The 23,865-nt window shown below is 36.1% G+C and overlaps 1 protein-coding gene across 2 annotated transcripts in view; it reads left to right on the top strand.

Annotated features, from left to right (window-relative positions):
• The window catches only part of LOC148949603 (uncharacterized), a 249,687-nt gene that overhangs the window by 17,477 nt on the left and 208,345 nt on the right, over nt 1-23,865 (top strand). For both annotated transcript variants that reach the window (XM_089093036.1, XM_089093038.1), the window contains exon 2: nt 10,713-10,901. In XM_089093036.1, the coding sequence (XP_088949162.1) occupies nt 10,815-10,901 (87 nt within the window). In that variant the 5' untranslated portion in view covers nt 10,713-10,814. The remainder of the gene's footprint in view (nt 1-10,712; nt 10,902-23,865) is intronic.

Below are 23,865 nucleotides of genomic sequence, written 5' to 3'. Positions count from 1 at the left end.
ATTCAAACTGAAAACGACCAGAAATTACTACTAAAGAATAAATGAATCCCAAAACGAACAGAAATTAAATAAACAATCATATGGAAAAATATACAACAAATAATAATATAAATGAATAAATAGATCTTAAAACGAGTAATGCTTAGATTTAATGTGAAAATCAAACATAAAACGAAAAAAAATATTTTGCTATTGAAGTATAAATGAAACTTAAAACGAACAGAAATTAAATAAACAATCATATGAAAAAACATACAAAAAGTGATAATATAAATGAATAAATACATCTTAAAGCGAGTAATGCTTAGATTGAATATGAAAATCAAGCTTAAAACGAAAAAACTATTTTGCTATTGAAGTATAAATAAAACCCAAAACGAACAGAAATTAAATAAACAATCATATGAAAAAACATACAACAAGTAATAATAAAAATGAAAAAATAGATCATAAAGCGAGTAATGCTTAGATTGAATATGAAAATCAAGCTTAAAATGAAAAATATATTTTGCTATTGAAGTATAAATGAAACTTAAAACGAACAGATTCTTGTCAGGATATATACGGCTATATTTGTCGCAGCCCAAAACGGGCCAGTGAGATTTTAAAATTGCAAAAGTTTATGGAATTGAAAGAACGTCGAATATTTAGACATATGGCAACTCGATGATTGTCTAGACAAGCCATTGTAGTTGGACATTTGGAGCTGTGGGATTGCTTGACTTTATTCTTCCGTGCGGGAAGTCTTATAGAAGCCAACGAGTCGGGGAAGGCCACTGCCATATTAAAAAATCTGCTGTCACTGGTTTTCAAGGCTTACTTTGCCTTTTTGGTGTATATTTTGCAAGTATATCGAACATCTAAACAAGCAATTTCAGGCAGAAGACACCCAGATTCTTCTTGGCTATGATCTTTTTTCTGAAGTGTACAAGACAATAGCATCCCACTTTGTGTTGCCTAATTATACCATAGAAAACGATTCCCGTCTCATAAACCCACATGACACCAACTGCTTCGTCGATTTCAAGGACCTTGATTGTGGGGGCCCAGTGGAAGTGATTTTTACCAAAGGAAAGATATCTGATGCAGTTGAGTTTATAAAAGAATGTTTGAAATTAGCCCCAACAATCCCCGAAATTAGCCCTGAAAGGATTAGCCCCAACAATCAGCTTCGAGAAGGCTTTCAGAAAATTTTACTGAAACCTTTTTCTAAAATGCTTTAAGCGGTTTGGGACTGCTATTTTGTTAAGCTGAGAAAGCTATAGAAGCATTCTTGATATTCAAGCTATGAGGTCGCTACTGCCTTGGGTTTATTTTTCCTGCTCTTGCCCTAGAACGTTTTCTCAGTTTTCAGCGAAATCGATTAAACATAACTGCCGCAAAGCGTCGCAAAGTGACGCGAGCGGCCAATTTTTAACCTACTATTCAGATGGTATAAATTAATCTCTTGTTGTACAACTTTGGTCGGAAAACTGGTACAGTTTATCTCACAGCGTTGGCAACGCTGTACAGTTCTACAGTGAGCTGAACTAAGCACATTTCAAGGTACTTAACATCGATAACAACAAATTCATAAATAATAAAACTTGTCTTTCCAGTAATAAACGGCATACCCTCCCCCCATAAGAAGCTTTTCTACGGTGGTTATTCCTTAACATCAAATCCAGTCTTTGAAATGAAAGCAATGAGTGACACTAAAGCTGAAAACGGACAAAAAGTATTCCGCATATGAGGGGAAGGCTGTCACTGCATCAACATCTTGCTCTATCTACTAATTTTTAAGTGTTGTTCTGCAAGCATTTATGAGTGCGTCAAATAAGCAACCGCCTACCTTTTAAACATTTGAACCGAAAATTTTTATTGTTTAAAGCAAATGCACATTAATAATCTCTTCCTTGAGAAATTGTGCCAAATATTTTTGTTCCATCCTATTTGTTACAAAGTTTAGAAACAAGCAAAGGAAGAGTCTTAGAGAATCGTAGTCTTCGAGTACGAATAAACCTAAGATGGATCCAGGAGGGGGAGGGGGCAAAAAATATTTCATTCTTGGTACTTTACTATAAAACTAAACCAACAACCGTTATACAGTTGATAATTGTATGAAAAAAAAATTATGACTGGTATTTGGTCATTTTATTTTTTGCAGAAAAATTACAGAAAGGAAAGGATTAATAACGAGTTTAGTAAGAATCACAACAAACCGTCTCTGTTACGTCTATGTAGTATCGTATTACGTCTGTATACTATATATAGACGTAATATAAGTTACGTCTATATACTATAGTATAACTGAAATTTTTAAACTTCTGAGACAATTGAAGCAACCGTTTGCTAAGCTGTTATCACGAGAGAATTAGCATGGCACTATTGATCACGTTTATCAAGTCTTGATGGACATATATTGTCCTACTCATCACTCCTTTGAAACAGCTAAACCAAAGGTTTTGGTCAATTATCTAAGAGGTTTGAAAATACGACCATTAGACGCAAAAGTAACAAAACAAGAACTTTAATTAGTAGAGATAAATCATTGTTGCCAATCGATACTGATGTATAGAACGCGGACGAAGTTTGTTTATCGCAAGTGCCACATGATTAGGGGTTTTGAACCCCACCCCCTAAAATGTTTGTCTGACTCGTACAAATGTAACAAAAACGAACATAAACCGATTTTTAAACTATCTTTTAAGTTTTTTGTTCCCCCCCCCCCAAAAAAAAAATGTTTTTGTAACCAAATGAAACTCAGAGAGGAAAGAAAATAACAAAATGAAAAATAAAATAAAAAACCGGGATTTTAAGCCATGGTTTTTAAATAAGTATTTTAAGCTAACCCAGGTGAAAAAGTTATTACTTCAAATATACTTGTAAGAAGCCAGTAAAATTAGACTTAGCTGAAAGCCCCTATAGCAACACAAAAAATCTTATGGCAAATGAAAAGAAGCAAAAATTTTGTTATTACAATAGTTAGCTCACGAGGGGGATCCAGCTTCGTGATAACCTTCTGAGGACTCCGTACATGACAATAAAAAGCCCATCGAATGAAGACTATCTCTTTTGTTCTTTAACTGTCATTTTGAAAACTGGACTATAAAAAGGTTTTCATCATGGGGATGGTAAGTCTCTTATATGAAGTTTATGGATTAAATAAATGCCAGTTGTGATGTAAAATAGCTCCACTAACACTTAACACCTTGCATGACAAAAAGATCGTTCAAATTGGTGCGTGTAAACCCTTTGAATGTTTTTTTTTTCTTCTTAGAATACCACCTCCGCCTCTCTCATGGACGACAGCATACTATTCTATACATGCTATTTATTGTTCTTGAATACCCTCTTTCAAACAGTTTGTGGTAACGAACAGTAAGTAAGCAGCGACTCGGCCCAATAGTAACCGAAACTTGTAGAAACGGAATTTTGATAACAATAGATAGGCCGTAAATCAAAAGAATTAACTTTTTATGCTGACTCCAAATATATAGAGTTCATTAAGCTTAATATTACCCACCAAAAATTACGAGCCTGATAAAATTTGCCTGATTTTTGAAAAAGGGGGAAACATCCCCTAAAAGTAAAAAAATCTGGTTAGAAATTGCACATCTGATTCAACGTATCAAACAACCGTAATGTAGAGTGATGGTTTGTATTTTTTGCCAGAAGACAGATCACGGATGCGTATTTATTTATTTATTTTTTTCATTGTTCTTCCCAGGGGTGATCTTATCGAAGCAATAGGTCTAGAAGATTAGGAGAGGGCTCATTTGAACATAAATTGAAAAAAACTAGTGCCCCTTTTAAGTGACCAAAAAATTGGAGGGCTACTAGCTCCCCTCCTACATCCTTTTCCCCCAGTGTCGTCGGATCAAAGTTTTAATGTAGCCATTTTATTCAGTACAGTTGGAACGTCCAATAATTATGTCTTTGAGGATGAAGTGACACCCCAGAGCCCCCGAAGGAAGGGACACAAGTAATGAAATTTGCCCATTGTTTACATATAGTATTTGTCATTGGGAAGTATACCGGCATTTTTCAGGGGGAGGATTTTCTGGAGATGGATTTTCTACGGGAAGAATTTCTCATTGGGGTGGAACTTTCTGGGGGTGAACTTGCCCAGGGGAAATCTTACATGGGGGGGGGGGGGGTTGCCAGAATTCATATACGAACATCATTTTATTTGTCTTACTTTCTTGTTGGCGACTTCATTTTACACGTGGAGATGCTCTGGGGGACTTGTCTGGGGAAAATTTTCAGCGGAGTTGGAACTCTATGGGGGATTTTTAAGTGGGGGGATTTCTCACGGGAAAAATTTTCCGTGGGGAATTATCAAGAGCAGAAATTCTCCTTGGGAAAATTCTCAACGGGAGAAACGTTCCATTAGGGGGGGGGGAGGATTTCCGGAAAATATTCTACACACAGAGGCACTCCGCCATGACCTGACAAAGATCACAAATTAAATGAAAAACAAGTCCTCCTTCAAATGAAAGTATGCTAAGGAGTATTTTTCAGGTGGAATCGTAAGAAAGAAATTTTCTTGGGGGAATTCACATCGAGGATGGAATTGTCCTGGGGTAATTTGCCGGGGAAGAATCTTACGTGGGAGAGACGATTGAAAAAGGACTAGAAGTTAAATAAAAAAACAGGTTTTTTCTACTGAAATTAAGAAACTTTAAGAAAGATTCCTCAAACACAAGGCCCATGCAATTGAAATCAGAAGCTTTTTTAAAGCTTCTTTTTTAAAGCTTATGAGGGGGGGGGGGTATCCCCCCTCATATACAGAATAATTTCTGCTCGTTTTAACTTTTAATGTTGTTCCTTAATCTCGTTAGAAAAAAACTTGCTTTTTTTTTACTTATAAATGTAGACTGTCGTAGCAGTCCTGCTTAATTTCAAAACTCATTTCAACTTAAATTTATACCTCATTTATTATATAGGTAAGTACAAAGACTATTTTAACTTTTCCGTGAGGGACTGGTAGGAGTTTGAAAGCCAAGGATTTTCCTAGGGGAGGGGGTACTGAGGCTGAATGGAATCCTATTCCTTGTCATATTCAGAAAAGTTTTATCGTCTGTAGCCTATAGTAACTTGGGCCTCTTCGGGGCAAAATTTTCACTCAGCCAAACTTTTTATATGAGTTTTATTACTATGAAGTCTTAATACTCAGTTTTGTATGGATTTCAATAAAATTCAAAGTTCACTTATCCCTTTTCATGTGTGTCGTAACGCTATTTTTTTTTTTTTTTAATATAAATTAGAATTCCTCTCAGTGACGACACTCTCTGAGTTTCCACTCCTTAGTTTCACTTCTTCAAAATTCTCAACTGCTCTCAGTGACGACAACACTAAAAAAGAATCAAAACAGAACTGACATTAATCTTATACGTAATCTCCACTTCTCAACCGGCTAAAGTGAATACGCTTCAAGTCACCACACATTGATAAATTAAATCCATATCAAAATACAACTTGCCTTTCCCTTACTAAAAGGTGTGCTCTTCCCATTGAAAGCCCTTTTTACTGGGATTAACAGGGGCGGATCCAGGATTTTTTTTAGGGGGGGGGGAATAGGTTGAGCCGAAAAAAAATTAGGGGGGGAGGGCACAAAATAGGTTGATCCGATAAACGAGCGTTAGGAGCAAGTTTAATTAACGGAAACTTGAGTTAATTAAGTAAATTACACTACTTTAGACTACGCTAGGGGGTGCGCGCCCCCTCTGGATCTGCCACTGGGGGTTAATCCTTACCTTTAAATCTAGTGGGTAAGTCCATAGTGCCGTTTTCCAAAAGTTGTTTTTGTATTCTTGGTGTTTTATTAGTTTCGTTATTTTTGAAATGTCTAATTCAAACTGACACGAACACAAATATTGTAGTGAATAGCATATTACTCTAGTTGCTTCAGGCCTCAAGGGAAGATATTAGATCAAGACTATTTGTACCCGCAAAGTGCATTCTTGAGTAGAAGAATATAAATGCCAGTAATGTTTTTACGTGCTGGAGGCGCGTACTTTCAAAAGTTACCTCAAAATCATCCCTAGATACCAGTCAAGACATACAAGATAGTAACTTATTATGCATAAATTTTTTGATATTGAGCAACTGATAAACCGTTTTCTTTTATTTTCATTACTTGGATTAATTAGAAACTTTTCTTTTATTTTCAATGATTTAAAAAAATCATTGAATATAAGATACTAAGAAAAATAAAATTATCAGAAACATTAGTATATTTAAATGCAAATGTAATATATTCAATATAATATAATGGTACTTACGCTTTATATAAAACACACGAAAGAAGTCAAGTTTGGTTAATGCTAATGAAATAAAATAAAATAGGATGAAAATATATTAGTTTAGAAACAAATTTAGGCTATATATTTGTACATTAGGGGGGGGGGGGCAAAGCAGAGCATATATTAAATACGTAACCTAACCTAACCTAGGTAACTTTTCCCCCCTAAACCCCCCAAAAAACAACAGTTTAAATATTGTAAACGCGATAAGAAATTGCTTTGCAATTTCTTATCCTTGCAAATTACCGTTTGGCGGGTTTTTATTTGTATTTGTACAGTTTATAGTGCTGTGTCATATATAAATCATAAGTACCAATATAATAAAGGGAATAATTTACTGGTAAAAATTTCGTTGAATACTAATCTAATAGTTGCTGAGATTAAAGACCTATTGTTTTGTTTGTTATTATTATTTTTTAAGCCATGACTTGAGGTTACCTGTTTTACCTCTGAATGGTTAGGAGTGCTGGATACGTTTAAGCTGGAGTGGGTTTAAAACAACCATAAAGCGTATTTTTCTAAGGATATCCAGATAAGAAATACTTTTGTAAAACAATTTTTTTTTATTTATTTTTAAATTTATATTTTATTTAAGGCCTATCTTAGGTCTATTCATGCCTGAGCACCGCAATTTCATAACATTTCAGTTTGGTTGTTTCAAAATTGTAAAGTGTTTAAGTGTGTCGCCATATTTTCGCGAGTGTCCCACTGAGCTCACAAAAGTGGTAAGCACTCCGTATCCTACCCATCTGCTTCGAAGATTTTGTTTCAGCTATCTCCCACCAGGAAGCCCATAAGAATATCTTTTCATTTAAGATAATCATCTCCAAGCATAATCTGTAACTTTATTTTTCGGTTCTAACCTCTTATGGGCTATTCACTAAAACCATTCTATGCCTATGCCACTTTTCTATTGTATTAAAATATCTTTTTCTAGGGATGCTTGACAATTTAAACGATTAGCTTACTAAAGAGGGATATTTTATGATAAACATGGTTAATGAAGGCTCTTTCCGCGACGAAGAGTCATTCAGAATCACCAATTTCACAGTCTAGTGAAGAGAGAGGATCTCTCGACTCTATAATCAGGCTTCTTTAAACTTAGAAGTAATTAGAAAATTTTAAACTTTAAACTTAGAATATTAGAAACTCCTTTCATCCATTTGGTGAAAATTGTCTTGTGTCTAATTAGTCTAATTTGTGTCTAATTAGTCTGAGAAGCTATAACACTGAAGATTGATTTAGAAATGTAATACTGGAGTATTTTTCACGTGTGTGTGTGTGTGTGTGTGTGTGTGTGTGTGTGTGTGTGTGTGTGTGTGTGTGTGTGTGTGTGTGTGTGTGTGTGTGTGTGTGTGTGTGTGTGTGTGTGTGTGTGTGTGTGTGTGTGTGTGTGTGTGTGTGTGTGTGTGTGTGTGTGTGATGATATATATATATATATATATATATATATATATACACACATATACACATATACACACAAATATAAACACAGATACACAAATACACACATATACACAAATTCACACATACACACACATACACACATACATACACACACATACAAAATATGTAAAAAAAAAAATTGAAATGAATATATTTATTCAATGAATTCACTTTTATGTTGATTCCAAATAATTAAAACTCATTAAGGTTCAGGGTATATATTACAAGTTTTTGAATTGTGGAAATTTGCGTAATTTTTAGAAAAATACAAAAAGTCTCAAAAAAGGGTGCTACCTGGGTGTTCTGAGTACATTAGGAATGATCATTCATAAAATTCCATATAATTTATGATCACTGCAACAAAGTAAAGAGAAAACCGTGACCCATAGGCTACTAACCAAAAGTTCAAAGATAAATTTTGAAAAAAAAGCATTTCTTGAAAAAAGTTAGCATTTCATGCTGTTTCAGAAATGGTGGGCACCATTTCTATTACTCGTTATAATAAAGATTTATTATGAAAACAAAATTTATGGGAATTTTGAAAATGACCACTGAAACTGCCCGAAAATGTTGCCAAACCGAAATGAAAAGTAAACAGCTTGAATCAGCATGGTCAAAAGCTCCGAATAGAAAAATTACAGCCCCTCACTACAAACAGTAAGGAAAATCACATTTTTGCATGGGAAGCACAGATGTCTCTCCTTGTTTTTGCCACTAGTGAGACATTAGAAGATCATTGAGAACTGTTTAATGACTCATTTTGAGACATATATTGGAGTTTTTTATATTTACAAATATTTTATAGATGTAACTTGATAGTGCCATAATAAAGCACCATATGGCACCTAAGAGCGATACTAATGGCACCTAACTCATTCTCCTCCTAACTCATTAGCAAGTTTCAGAAATCGTCTGCTGACCAGGCTTGTCAGAGCTAGCCGGCTGGTGCAACACGGAGAGAGATGTCTAACGGCTCAATTCAAAGCTCCTGGTCATATCAACGCGCTTCTTGAAGATTTATGTTTGAAAAGAGCATAAGAAAGATATATCGAATGGTGATGAAACCTCAAGTTATATCTTAGTCATAAATTTTCAGCACGTAATAACCGAGTAATTGGAAACAGTAAGGAATGTAAAACAAACATTTTTAAACAGTGCGCTGCAGACCAGTACGGTAGCTAGGAACCCCCGTTTTTGCTGTGTTGACCTAGTTTCGAACCCTCGTTATGGTGCATTTTTTTTTTAATGGGTAATCTATACAGCTTTTTGACACGAAAAATCATAGAAAGCTTTATAAGAGCTCACGTGAAAGTTAGTAGTTACATGTACAAGCTTAGCAAAAAAAAAAATCTGACACCAAAAATGTGACTCTTTTTATACTTTTGTGTTCCATTGAAATTTTCTTGGCAAAAAGCTTGAATCGGATTCTAAAATCTCCCTTTTGAATGCTAGCCTCTCTTAATCCTTCTATTAAGTAAAAATGAAAAAAATGAGTTCGAAATTAAAACTTTCCATTAAAAAAATGTTTTCACTCAAATTCGAAACTTATTTAGGAATAACAATAACACTATTAATATCCATCCCTAAAGTAAAGGTAAAGTACCAAGACCCATTTTCAGGAATTTTAAAATAGAGTTTGAAACCTCGATTCGTCTTTTTTTCAGTTTTTTCCTCCTGCGCTAGTTGGCACTGGGATATCGCAAAAGCGTTAAAATGTGTAACCATCGAAACGTTCCGCAATTATGGTTTTATTTTTCTCATTCCTTCAAGTTGCGTATGAATTGATCGCTGATTTTGATGTCACACACAGGTCCGTCATTAGGGGGCAGGAAAAGGGTAGTGCCTCCCTGAATTGGAGATTTTTCTTGTTTTAACCTTTTATTTTTCACAATAACATGAGTTTAGTATTCGGTTCTCCTAAACAATTAAGAGTAGTAAAAATTCTTTGCAATTTTTTGGCAGAAAAAATATAGTAGTACTTACGGAAACTACAGTGTCTGTAAATTATATTAACTGCTCACATAAATTATTTTAATGTCCTTCATTTCTCTAAAATATGTATATATTTCATACTACTGCTACAACTAATAATAATAATAACGATAATAACTCACTGTAGCACCAAGCCGCCTGAGGTCAATACAGATATGCATGCTTGGCTTCTGTACCTAGAATGCTTAAATCATTAGTAAAATCTAAGTCTATGGGAGTTTTACTTCCTTGCCTCGAGAAAAAAAAACCGTTAATAGTCTTTAAAATGCTTAAACATTTGAACATTTAATATTAAACATTTAATAATCGAGAGGTGCAAAGTGAAACCTATCTTTAGCAATCTATTTTAACAAAACTCCTGTTGACTTCACTTCCATAGTGAAAACAAAATAAAAACTTAAACCTTTGAAATTGTTTATTAATTTCAGTAGAGTACAAGTTGACTTTTATCGTCAAGGCTCGGGAGTTTTAGCTGAATGGCAGGCTCTTGAAACATAGAGAAATTTTCGTTTGTTTTAGGCCTTATGATTGTTCTTAATTTTCGTGCAAAAAAACATGTCTTCCTCAGTTTAAAAGTTGAAAGCAATAATTACCTGAAAAAAATGTTATGGATAAATATAAAATAATCGATACAAATACAAAACAAGAGAATAAACATAAATAATCGATACCCAAGAAGTTTGTTGGAAAATACTAAAAAAATGTAGTTGAGTAAAGAAACTCCAGCACTCTTCGTACCATTAATTTTGACACAAACCATATATGTATAGAATTCTCAAAACTACAGTTTTTCCATGAAATATATAAAAAACGCATACAAAAATAAGCAAAATATTGTTTCAATTCCTGTTATACGGGTTGAATTTAAGTTTTTCTATTTTATCCGAATTCCTTCAATTCATACAGCTTTATGATTCGATCAAATTTCTTTATTTATTAGCATTTGTATAATTTCTTATATTATTTGATGTTTTCTTTTTATTTCAGATTGAAAGGTAGTAATCTAGAGAAGTTGAACGCTATAAGTTTCTTTTAATAACTAGTTTGTGGCAAAACAACTTTAACAGGCCAGTTGAAAAAGCATCCATTATGGCATTTGCGGCAGCAAGGATGATATTGAAAGACAAAAGGAGAAAGACTTCAAGGGATGAGTACCCTTCAAGGAACAGAAGTAGGGTAAGTCTCTATTTCATTTTTATCAGTATAAGTTTTTTTTTGTTGCAATTGTTTACATTTGTGCTTTTTTTGTCAAGCGAAAAGGCTCTTCTAAATATTTGAAAAAATCATGATGAGACAGACCCAAAATAAAAATTTATTGATTCTAAAATAAATTCTTGCTTAAACTTTAATATGTACAGCTTTGTAAGTGCACCAATTTTCCATAACAATTTAAAAGGTTTTAATTTTCAATTTCAAATTTAATAGTCAGAATTAGCCCACGAAATCTACGATAAATGTTATTATATGTGAACGTTCATTAAAAAAACAAAAAAAAAACACTTAACACTTGGAAAAAACACTTAAATGAAACATTACATTTACTCAAACTAGGATTTTTTTTTTTATTTAAAAAAATTTCAAGATACATCTATTCTTTAGTTTTTTTTTGGCCATACCTAGAAGTAATTGTTTTCTGACTTCAAACTGTCCAAATACTTTACCCCCCCCCCCACCCTTTATGTCCAAATTATAAATTTCCCATATATTCTGTCACTTGTCTTTGTCTTGTCCCGCGCTAACCTGAAACAAAACTAACGAAGAAACCAGTTTGTTTTTGAGTTTTACACAGAGTAATCTTGAGTGAGCTACCCATAATACACAAGTACCGAAATTCCTATTCCCTACGGAAATAAAAAAATAAAACTCAAATAAAATTTTCAAATTTGGAAAGCCTTATTTTCCACGGGGGGATATTTTCCGGGGGGTATTTTCCACCGGGGGTATTTTCCGCGGGGGATATTTTCAGGGGGGGGGTATTTTTCGGGGGGAGGGGAGGGGGTAATATCGTCTTTTCACCGGCTGCTGAAAACTACTAGAGAAGAATAGAAACGGAAACCTCTCTCTCTCTTTCTGTCTGTCAGTCTCTTTCTCTCTCCTCTCCTCTCCTCAAGCACGAGAACCAGACTTTTCCACCTTTCCTGTCTGAGTACGGCAAGCTACGGCTGGGAAAAACATCTGACATAGTTGACTGTTTGACTGCCGACCTTGAAGAGCCACTGCCCAGCGGCGTACTAACCGTCGAATCAATTGTACTAGAAGGATCTCTTCTAGTACACCTCATCGTTCCAAAGCCTGGAATTAGTTTTGGTGAATACGCTCGCTCGAACTTTGCTACCTACATTAAAAAGCAACAGTCCCAAACCGACGCTCAAAGGATTGGTCTCGTCTTTGACATCTACACTGACGACAGCCTAAAGAACGGAGCGCGTGAACACAAAGGCTTCGTCTTATGTTGTGAATATCACAGACCGACCCCCCGTTCCTCGGACGAACTGGCGTGACTTTTTAAAATCAACTGAGAACAAGAGTCGACTCTTCCATTTCTTGGCAACTGTGGTAGTTCAGGAATTGCAGGACATCTTTGTAGTGGCCACTCTTGGGGACACAGTTATTTCAACGTGCGATATCGCTTTTCACGAAGGTCTCACACTTACCAACCACGAAGAAGGTGACACTCGGGTGCTGCTCCATACCTTCCATCAGGCCCAGTGTGACTATAACTTCATAGCCATCAGACTTGTGGATTCTGATGTAGTTGTGATTGTAACAGCTTTGTTCCAGCAGCTTCAGAATGAAAACCTGTTTGTCATCTATGGGCATGGAGCAAAGACGAAAATACTGCCCATTCACGATATTACTTACCGTCTAGGATCTGACAGGTCTCGCAGCCTTCTCTTTTTGCAAGCCTTCTCTGGATGCTGTACGACTTCTTCTTTTGCTTTTCATGGAAAGTATGGTGTTTGGAAGACCTGGAAAGCTTTGGAATCCATTCTTCCGACTTTCGTTACTTTGAGTACGTCAGAAGCCCCGCACCTTGATTGTCACTTTACAGACATCCAGCAATTCGTCGTTGCTCTTTATGAAAAATTAAGCGGCTTGTCTGAAGTGAATAGTCTGTGGAAGGAGCTTTTCACACGTACAACAGCCGGAATGGAAAGACTGCCCTCAACAGTGGCTCTTCTTGAGCCGCATACCATACCTGCTTACTTGCAGGCCCAGATTTGTGCATCGTCGTATTGTCCGAAACTTCCTCGCTGGATCCATGTTTATACAGCTGGGTGAATCATGACGGAAGCTGGGAGCCTTTCTGGACTAATCTTCCTGACGAAGCGACAATTTGAAAAGAAGTGCTCAAATGTGACTGTAAACAAAGTGCAAAAACAGGTGAAAATGTGCAAAAGCTTCCTTTAGATGCACAGATCTCTGTTCGGGCAAAGTTTGTGATAATCAGTACAATCAGTGGTGCACTTTTTGAAGCCGTAATTTTCAGAAGCCGATTTCGACCTGCATCCTGTCCGTGAGAACCGCATTTTCTTTTTTAGCGATCCTAATGATGAAACAAGTCAAAATCGGCTGTTTCATTCTTATGATCCTTGTGATTGCTTAGATTGTTTAACTATTTTGAAACACCTGAAGTAGTTTAGTACTCTACATTTTATCATCATAATAGTATGCTTCTTACGTCCGATGTTCCTTAAGTCAAGCTAGTTGAGTAGAATAAATGATTTTCTTTTTTTTTTACTGAAAGCTTATTGAGGAGATCTGAAACGGTAATTAATTACTTACAGTCAAAAACGTATGATCTCCTTTGGAATGTTATAGGGAGGGTATGAGTTTTTGTTAGAGTATGGCATAGAAACCGTGGTTATGAAACTGGTAAATCCTGAACCAAGAATCCGATTGTAAAATAACCACATTTTTGGAATCGAGAGACTCGAATGAGTCAGAAAAGAAATCTTAAACTCGGTCATCACTCATTCTCAAAATTCGCGTGTTTTTTCATCGTACGGAAAAACACAAAGTAGCGCGGAACTACGGAGACAAAGTTTGAATTTGCAGCTTAGTCGATTCTTCACATTTTCCATAACTTGTTCACTAGTTTCTATGCGATTACGATGAAACATACAAAGTCAGAAAGCGGAAATTACTCAGAAGTTCACGGAGCGTAGTGATGAAAATGATGATAACTCAGTAACGAGGAGGTGGAAGAACAAAGTAAGCACGTTTTTGGGATCATGAGAGACAATCCTCTGATTGGAAAAATTTCCCACTCTGAATGTCAGCTATTTTTTAAAGCGCGGAAAAACGCAAAACGATGCGATAATCGCGTCAGAAAATGTAGTTCTGTTCCCAGTCAGATTCTCCATATTTTTCTGCACGTGTCTGCTAAATTTCATGCTTTTAACATGAAATATACAAACCTGACGCTTATGTACCTAACTAAAACAATATTTTCATCTGCAGATGAGGTAGATCTTATTCTCAAACCCGATATATCTGCACACCTTTTTTTGCAACCGATCGTTGAAATGTGATCTTGAAAATCAGTCCATACAATTTTTCTGGTTTTATTCTCTAAAATTAAAAAGAACATATAAATTTAAACTAAGCAACATTTTTGAAACTAAAAATTTCTAAAATATAAGTAAAGAATATGAATTAAAACTGAACAAACGTGTAAATAGAAAACCCTCATAATGCTACAAACTTGAAGCTGAGTTACGAGCATATATTCATTGGCAGTCTGTTTGCTATAATCTAATTTCATTGACACTAAAATGGTATCTTCGACATACTCGTCCAACATCTTAAAGACCAATGCTACTAGCAACCTATGTAACAGCTAATAGGAGTAAATGTGACTATTTTATAAGCTAGATCACTCGATAGCCGGTGGGTTGTGCAAAGTCACCGACAGTTCATTTTTTTCCCGAATACTTTGGCAAGCAGTTAATGGAACACGTGTATATACTACATTAGACTTGTTTACTTGCTGCTTCTGAAAGAGCCAGCTTGTAGCTTGTAAAATAGTCTCGTGTAATTAAGCCTTTAGGCTTAGTTTTAGTTAGTTTCCGGCTCCAGGCATTTCAGCTAAGATATAACGCTCTTGAGGTTGGACTTGTGTAAAAGAAAACTGTTTACCCAATCCCAGCGACAATTATAGGTGTAAAAATACATAACCCCAATTTGAATTACCATTTTTGAAGAAAGCCAGACATAAGAGCAAAGGTTTTATTAGTCATCATTGCCTCCTAATCAGCTTCTTCAAATTGAAAAAATCGCCAAAGCAAGATTCCAAAGTATGTGACCTGGCCCTTATCTCTCGTCTCGATTATAGATGGCATTGTACGAAGTTTTACTAATGGCTATTCACAGGGTCTTAGATGATATAGTAGCACTCGGTTTGATGCTTTTTACTCATATGCAGTGTTTTTCTCTAGGCTATTCATGTGGGACACGGTTTCATGTAGTCCTTGCCAGAGTGATGGTAGCTTCTACGCCCCATGTGACCAACCTATTATTTATATGCATGTCATTATTTCAACTTGAGGGAGTTTCAGTGATTGTTTTGTTTCATTTGCTCATAAGTAAACTATTTATAAGGAAGCTAGCACTAAGAAATGAGTAAAGCTGCCTCTTCTGAGGTAGCATTAGCCTTTACCATTTTATCATTTTTTTCCGTTTGATAAGTCCAAAATCATTGATATTCTGGTGGTATTGACCCTCCTTATTCCGTATTTGCAATGCAACAGACAAGAAGTAGTTGGTCGCTCAAGACAGTTGGAATTGTCAGTTTAAATTATTTCAACTCACTGAATAACGTCTCGGTCACGGAACTACTAAAGGGAAAATTCAACTGACATGGGAAAAAACAAACATCCTGCACCGTCTTTTTGATGATCCAGATTTCCAGAGAAGTAGATCATGGCTTAGTATTTACAATCCCCATCGAACTTTACTTGACCTCATCCGGACATACTAAATATGTCCAGATTAGTTTATAGAATCCTAAAGCATAGATCTCTGGTAAATTTTTCCCATCAGCACTTTGGCGAATGCCAGATTAAGATAAAAGTTGAATCGTGCTTTCATTTAGGTGCTTGCTGCATTGTAAAGTCTTAAGAATCTTAGCAAACCAAATGATACTGTCAAATTTACTGATAGATCACTCGCGAGAAAAGCCATGCTTCACCTGCTTCCACAGTCAGGCACACTTGTCGAAGCGGTAATAAATCAGATTCTCTTTTTCATCGAATTTCAGTATTTTTGAAATAATCCTTATAAAAAAAAGGCTCATAAAGCTACCAGCAAAGGTTCTAACTACCCTTTCTATTTCTTATTTTATCCAACAAAAATAATACTTTTCCACATGCAGCAATTTTGATCTTTTAAAGGGGAGCTGAAACCACTTTACCCTCTTGTGTAAGGGGCCTTTGCTCGATGTTATTATTGCCCCGGGTAAAAAAGGAGAGAGAGAGAAAAAAACCCAAGGGGTCAAAGTTGGCAAAGAAAATTGATGGAGCATTTTCTCCAAGTATTTTTGTAAAGCAAGTTTAAAGTAGAATAGCCAAGGCCCAAGATTTTTTTTTCCCAGTTTGAAAAAGTTTGAAAGAATAGGAAGATATGTCTGAAAACCAAGGTTAGTCAAATATAGTTTAAGAGGTCTTCAGTGATGACAGTGGTCAAATATGTAAAATACTTGAAAAAAGGTTGAGAATTAGAGGATTGCAGCCGTCTTTCATCAAGCTTTTTGAGCCTTCCCCGAGCGGTTGCTTGTATATAGTTTATTTTGTAATTAGTAGTAAATAAAGCAAGTCAAGACAAATATAGTTTTAGAGGTTTTTGAGGTTTTGCGAGTTCAGCGTGCTAAAATTGGTTTGAAAATTAATGTTAAGAACTAGTCTCTAAGGCTAGGAATATGTGAAAATGAAAAGATGACGTTGGGTAAGAAAAAGATTGATCAAGCGAACGGATTCACTTACCTTGGCAGTATTATTAGTGAGGACGGTGGGTGGAGTGAGATGTTAAAAGTAAAATAGGCAAGGCCCAAGGTGTTTATCCACAGTTGAGAAAAGTTGGCAAGAATAGGAAGATAATTCTGCGAACCAACATTAGAATATTGGAAGCTACAGTGATGATACTGGTCAAATATTGTTCTGAAGCATGGGCGCTCGGAAAAACGGAGGAAGATTTGCTAGATTTTTTTTTCCAGAGAAATTGCCTACGGATTGTTTTAGGTACCCGACTGACTGACCGTATTTCAATGAGTACGCTGTACAAAAAGTATGGTTCAATACCGCTTTCTATGGCTATAAGTACAAAAGGTTGAGATGGCTAGGGCCCTTTCTGCGGATGGAGGATAACATATTGCCAAAGATTTTCCTTTTCGGCCAACCGTCTAGGGCTAAACGGAAAGCTGGAAGTTCTCAGTTGGGGTAGGAGGATGCCGTAAGGAAATATTTAAGGGAAATATGAGCTTTCAGGGAGGATTTAAAGAAGGAGGCTTCGAAAAGATTGGGATGGAGGAGGATCGTGCGTAGCTGTGTCTGCCTCAGGTGGTTTGGTGCCGCGGTGAGTTGTTAGTCTAAACAAAAACTGTCAACCATTCAAAAATCGTAGGATACAATCTTCCTATAAAAAAAAAGTTTCCTTATGGTAAATCCGAATTCAGTTTCTAAAAAAGTTCCTTGGGTTAGGAAAGTGCAATAAAAAGAACATTGTATCTGATTAGTTTGAATTTCCTTCAAGGAACAGTATTCCCTAAATGTTCTCACAAACATGTAAGAACAAACATGCACGAACATACGAGATCACTGTGATAGCAACACTTTGGCTCAATCCTTATTAAACGAAACAAAAAGCATATGAAGGTGATCTTTCATTTAACATGAAAAATATTTATGCTACAAGAGCGGTGCTAATACCCCCTTGGCATATGAAGGACAGGTAAGAAAGATGAACAATTTCAGATAAAAATGCGTTCCTTGAGACTTCAGGCAACCCCTCACCCATAAATAATTCACTAACCCCTCTTCCAATTATTGCTATGGAATTATCAATGCTATGAAACCAACAACAATAGTTCATATTCGTTCCATATACAGCTGTTCAGTTTCTGCTTAGTTGGGTTGAGTCGTTCAAAATTTTTTTTTTTGCGAGACAGAATAGGAAAAAACTTTTTTTTAGTTTAATCCTAACTGGGAGGAAATTTAAATACCATTATTCGCTATATAACGATTGGCCCTAGTTGGGCCAATGTTTTGTTTAGAGACACAAGATAGCTGATATTGGTTCATTTATTTTTTACGATCTACCTTTCTTCCTAAAAAGGGCAGTAGACCTTTGAAACTAGAATTTCCGATCAGTTGAACCTTCTCCTTATATGCCCTCTGCCTGAGAAACAAATCAAACTAACAGAGGAATAAATAAGCCTATCTGCGAACAACCCTTAAATAAGAAGAAGAATTAATTCGGTATGTCATTCTTAAAGATACACATTTGATTGAGTCATTTGATGTAGATAAACTAGGTTTTGGGGGCGTTTACCCCCCCCCCCCTCCCAAATTATGCGTATTTCCCCATGCTAATAAACTTGATCGATGGCTTTAAACTTAATTGGTTTCATGTTTTCAAAATCGTCATGCAAAGGACTCAGGGATATCACTTGCAGAGAAGGGGAAGGTGGGGGGGGGATAAAAACTAGCAAAAACGATGTGATGACCTTTCTATTTGTGATACCAAAACTGTGATACAAATTTACCAGCTTATAATGTCACATTCAGAGATGACTTTTGCCTTTTGTTCTTAGGCATGTTATGTGCAGTCTACAATTTACTCATATTCCACAAATAAAACTGCCGGAAATTATATTAAAACACCAAGACTTTTTTCGTTGCTGAAGGGTGATAGTTATTGGTTAGAGTTTAGGTTTGTACTTTAAAAGCTCATTATATTTTACCAAAACTAGATTGCTGTCTCCCTGGAGCGCATATTGCATTTTGATTCCAGAACTTAATCAAACCAATGATCAATATCTAAGAGGCAGAGGAATTGAAAAAAAAAATGATGGAGAAAGTAAAACATAGGATGTAAATTAATTTTACTTACACTTAACACTTTTTATGCCTAGGAATGAGTAAGACAGAAACGATCAACCTCCAAGTCAAACCGTCTTGGCCCTTGATTTCGCTTCTAAGAAAGTGAAAGTGATTTGTACTCTGTCGAGTACCACTCTTTGAAAATCTTGGAGGAACTAAGGATCCCTCATCCAGGGCTAAGATTCCAGTGTCATGGAGAAGTTATCCTTTTTTAATTTGACTCTTGTTGTCCCAATATTCCAATCTTGTTATTGAAGTTTTGATAATCATACGGGGGTCAACTAATTAGGTGTCTGACCTGAAAGTTTGGCCTGGCGTCCCATCCTTCTAAACAACGGAACATTTTTTACGAATAAAATTGGCATCGACATTGAGCAGCTTTTATTTTGTCAACTTTCTACAAACTCCAAGATTCATAATACAGAAAGAAAATTGTTTTGCAACTGGTCCCTCGTTTAACCTGGAAGCCTTGCAACTGAACCGTTTAACTAAACCCTCGCGCAACTGAAACCCTGCGTAACTAAACCCCCGTTTAACTGAACCCTCGTTTAAATTAACTCCCTTGTAACTAGACGCCGTTTAACTGAACCTCTGTTAATTGAACCCCTGGTTAAAACTCATTCAACTCAACCCTCACTCAAATCAAGTTCTATGCAACTTGACCCTCGTTCAACTGAACCAAGTGGAACTGAACTCTCGTGAAACTGAACCGTTGTGAAATTCAAACCCGATTTAATTGAACTCGTGCTTAACTCAACACCTTTGTGAATCAACCCTGTTTAACTGAACCCCCTATTCAACTCATCCTCATTCAACCAGACCCCCATGTAATTAGATACTCATTCGACTGCACCCGGTCTAACTAAACCCTCATGCAATTCAACTCTATTTAACTCAATCCTCGTGCAACTTAACCGCGTGTAACTCAACGATCATTAAACTTATTTCTAATGCAAATCAACCCCCGTTTAACCCAATCCTGTTTGACCGAACCCACATTGAAATATCCATTCAGGCCCACCTACTCAAATCTAATTTACAACTAGAAAATGTAGTATAGTCCGTTCTGTCGGAAATGATTAAAGCTGACTCGAATGCCATGGTCTCTGTTGATTGATTAGTTCTTATGTAAGTGTTTTTATTCTTTTTATGGTGCTTCAATGCAAAACTATTCATCCCCCTCTCTAAAACACTGAAGTGATCCTTCTGTATTATATATTTGAAAATTGGGAAACTTATCATGCCCAGAGCCCTAACTCACTTGAATTTCACGGATGCAACAATAGCTGCTACGTAGTGCACAAAAACCACGGCTCATAGTAAACAAAATCTTAAAAACAGGTTTTAAAAAAACAAAAATTTGCGGTATGAAAAACCTGAAAAATAATGGCTATTTGGAATGATGATATAAAAAAAACAAGTTTTTTTAAACTGAAAGTAAGGAGCGACGTTAAAACTTAAAACGAACAGAAATTATTCCGTATATAAAAGGGGCTGTCCCCTCCTCAGCGCCTCGCTCTTTACGCTAAAGTTTTTTATTGTTTTTAAAAATAGAGTTGTGAGAAAGAGTCTAACCTTTTTGTTTTTTATTTATTAGTTTCTTATTAGTTTTTTTTTTATTGCTTTTAAAAATAGAGTTGTGAGAAACAGTCTAACTTTAGCATAAAGAGCGAGGCGTTGAGAAGGGGACAGCCTCTTTCATGTACGGAATAATTTCTGTTCGTTTTAAGTTTTAATGTCGCTCCTTACTTTCAGTTAAAATAAAAATTTGTTTTTTTAATTTAATTTTTGAAAGTTTTTGAATTAATGCAGGTTTTGATTTTGTCTTGCCGTACACGAATAATTAAAAAAAAAAAAATTGCATATTAATTTTACTTTTATTAGATTAAATGGCTTACTCGAAAGTTGTTTAATTTTATTTACGAACGTTTTTATTAGTAATAAATATATGTAACTTACGATTTAACTTATGTAACGGACTTCTATATTCATATATTTTTAATACGTATAATAGGGGGTTCTCCTCCTAGTCAATACCTCGCTCTTTACGCTATAGTTCGAATTTTGTTCCAATTCTTTAAAAATGACCCCTTAATCACAAAAGCCATTAATCAGAATAAATAGCACTTATAAAAGTACTAAAAAGTCTTTGGCTTAAATAGTGAGGTATTGACTAGTGGCCGAACCCAATCATATACATAATAATTTCTGTTCGTTTAAGCTTTAATGTTGCTCCCTACTTTCAGGTGAAAAACTTGTTTTTTATTATTTAATTTCTGGTCGTTTTTTAAATAGCGCTGGGAAATCCGGCGCCCCCTTCATAGCAATGAAGGGGTTAATAAATTCATAGCTTTCAGCCCTCCCTCCAGGAACTTTGGGGGATTAAGTCATCCTAAAAGACATATTTATTATATTTTCAGCCATGCTGAACAAAAATTTTGATTTTCAAAATTTTGATCGGGTGACTTTGGGAAAACAATGAGCGTGGGAGGGGGACTAGTTGCCCTCCATTTTTTTGGTCACTTAAAAAGGGCACTAGAACTTTAACTTCCGTTCGAATCAGCCCTCTCACGATATTCTAGAACCACTGGGCCGAAACGATCACCTCTGGGAAAAAAACAAAACCAAAAAACAAATAAACACATATCCGGGGTCTTTCTTCCTGCAAAAAATACAAAATTCCACATTTTTGCACATAGGAGCTTGAAACCTATACAGTATGGTTCTCTGATACGCTGAATCTGATGCTGTGATTTTCATTAAGGTTCTATACACGCGCTGTACAGTGAATAATGAATAGTAGACTTGTATTTTCGCCGGTTTTAAGTTTTTTGCAATTTAACCGTGGTAATGGAGTGAATGAAAACGAAATGCTGAAGTTTGGAAACGAGTTTCCTCTGGACTTGCCGAGTGTAATCGAAGCTAAAAAAAACTCCTCTATGATGCGGCCATACCTAGAACTGAGCTTCCGAGAAGAAGGGGGTGAAGACTTTGGAAAGCCAACTGAAGGATATGTTAAGCATATTCGTGAAAATGTGACGATGAAGACACAGACCTACCGACGTTTTAATTTGTTCTCCCAATGATGCACCTGTCATCCCAGCTTTGGTTTATTCGAGTTTGATCGCAAAGTTGAATAGAATGGAACACTTCCTAAAGACTGTTTCAAGTAAGTACGATTCGTATGATAAACACTTTCCACTATTGCCTACCCTTGCGACGCCGGCAACTGACTCTGACGCCACTGTTGTTGTTTCCTAAAGTGCCGCAAACGCTAAATGATCCGATAAAACGTAAAGAATTGCTCGACGAAGTAAGCTGTCATGATGCAGTTACCAAGCTGAGTTCACGAGGTGACAAATGGCTGATTAATGTTGAAGATTTGCTGCTGAACAATTCAAAGACTCAATTTCTATGATTTTAGCAGAATCATCCAAGGTAATCACTAAGCGGGTTTTCGGGATTCTTTGAGAATATCGGGAGTTAGACCTCTCATTCTTTCAAGGATATCCGGGTGTGGTGCAAGCTATGTGTCTCGGTGACACTGGCACGGCTAAACTTGAGTTTTGTGTCCCCATGTCAGAAGCTAAGGCTATGCAAAATTATGTTAAACTTGGTTATGAATACTTATCTGTGAAAGAATATCTGTCGGCACCTCGGTGCTGTCTCAAATGCCGTTCGCCAGACCATAGAGTAACTGATTGTACAAGTTTGGTTGCGAAATGTGCACGCTCTGCGGGCCCTCATATTCCCACCAAGGATTCTCTCTGCCAGCTTGATGCAAAATGTGCCAATTGTGGTGAAAATCATGCCTTCTTTAGTCTTAGATGCAAAGTGCTGAGAGATATCATTGCAAGAAGAAATTATTGTGCCTGTTTCGGTTGTTTCTTTTAATATAAATGGTACTCGTTTAAAGGAGCATATGACTGATGAATTGTGTGACCGGTTGGACATAGTATGCCTTTAAGAACACCTCCTGACTTCTGCCAGTATTAAAGTGTTAAACAAAAGTCGTAATCATTCCGTTTTTACAACTAATGCTTTGGTCACTTTTGGTAGACCTTCTGGAGGCCTCGCGTGCATTGATAAGAGTAACCTGAGTTTCTTATCTCCCGTGTGTTTTCATAGCGATAATTCTATCCTTGCGGTTCGGTTTGGTAATACTGTGCTGATAAATCTACCACCAACCACTATGATCTCCTGTGTAACAAAAAACCTATTTTCGCTTTAAACGCGTATATAAAAGCCTCGGCAAAAAGGCTATTCTTGCGTCTGTTGTATCGAGTAATTATGATTTAATAGTGGCTGGTGAATTCTTCATTTTGGGATCATTCTATTCTCTTTTTATCTCGTTTTCTTCCAATTCGGAAGCCGAAAGATCTCAGATCTCTGTGGACTTATTATTTTAAATTTTCTTAATACCTTCTGTGCCTCCCTCCGTAGTTCCGGAACGGCATCTAATATCACGATTCGACCTCCCTGACTTACGGGGAAAAGTGACTGTGCTTGTGGGAAAGCTGTCGGAATCTGCAGGTCTTACTGCGCACCATAATCTACGTCGTTTGATGTAAATAATTGTTAAGTGAGCAAGTTTGCTTTTTTGTTTTTTGTTCTTGATGTACTCCACTTCTTTTTGTTCATACTGGGTAATAAATGAAATATTATTTAGATATTTCGACCACATATACAGCGACCGTCATCAGTAGAATTACTAAAAAAATATAATTGAAAGTAGCATATTTATACGCAACAAGACAAATAGCTTTTCGGTCATTCACAAAATAATGAACTTCCAGATTATTAACTAGATTACTTTCAGAGAGAGTTCAATGACAAAGTTCATTTAAATTTTGGATGTAGACTAAATTTCCTTCTTCAATCTCGCCCAAAAGCGAAGCACATTTCCAATGAAGGTGGCAAAGCCTTCCGTGTCTTCTAATTGCAAACGAAATATTGAGTTAGTAGAAAGGGGGATACCAGTCGTGTCACGCACCCCTGCTGCCACCTATAACTTTTTTTTACACCAAATATAGGGCATAGAG

The sequence above is a fragment of the Artemia sp. Qi Xiang Cuo genome, chromosome 8, assembly GCF_049724085.1.
Source record: "Artemia sp. Qi Xiang Cuo chromosome 8, ASM4972408v1, whole genome shotgun sequence".
NCBI classification, from domain to species: Eukaryota; Metazoa; Arthropoda; class Branchiopoda; order Anostraca; family Artemiidae; genus Artemia; species Artemia sp. Qi Xiang Cuo.
This window is presented reverse-complemented; position numbering and strand designations above follow the sequence as displayed.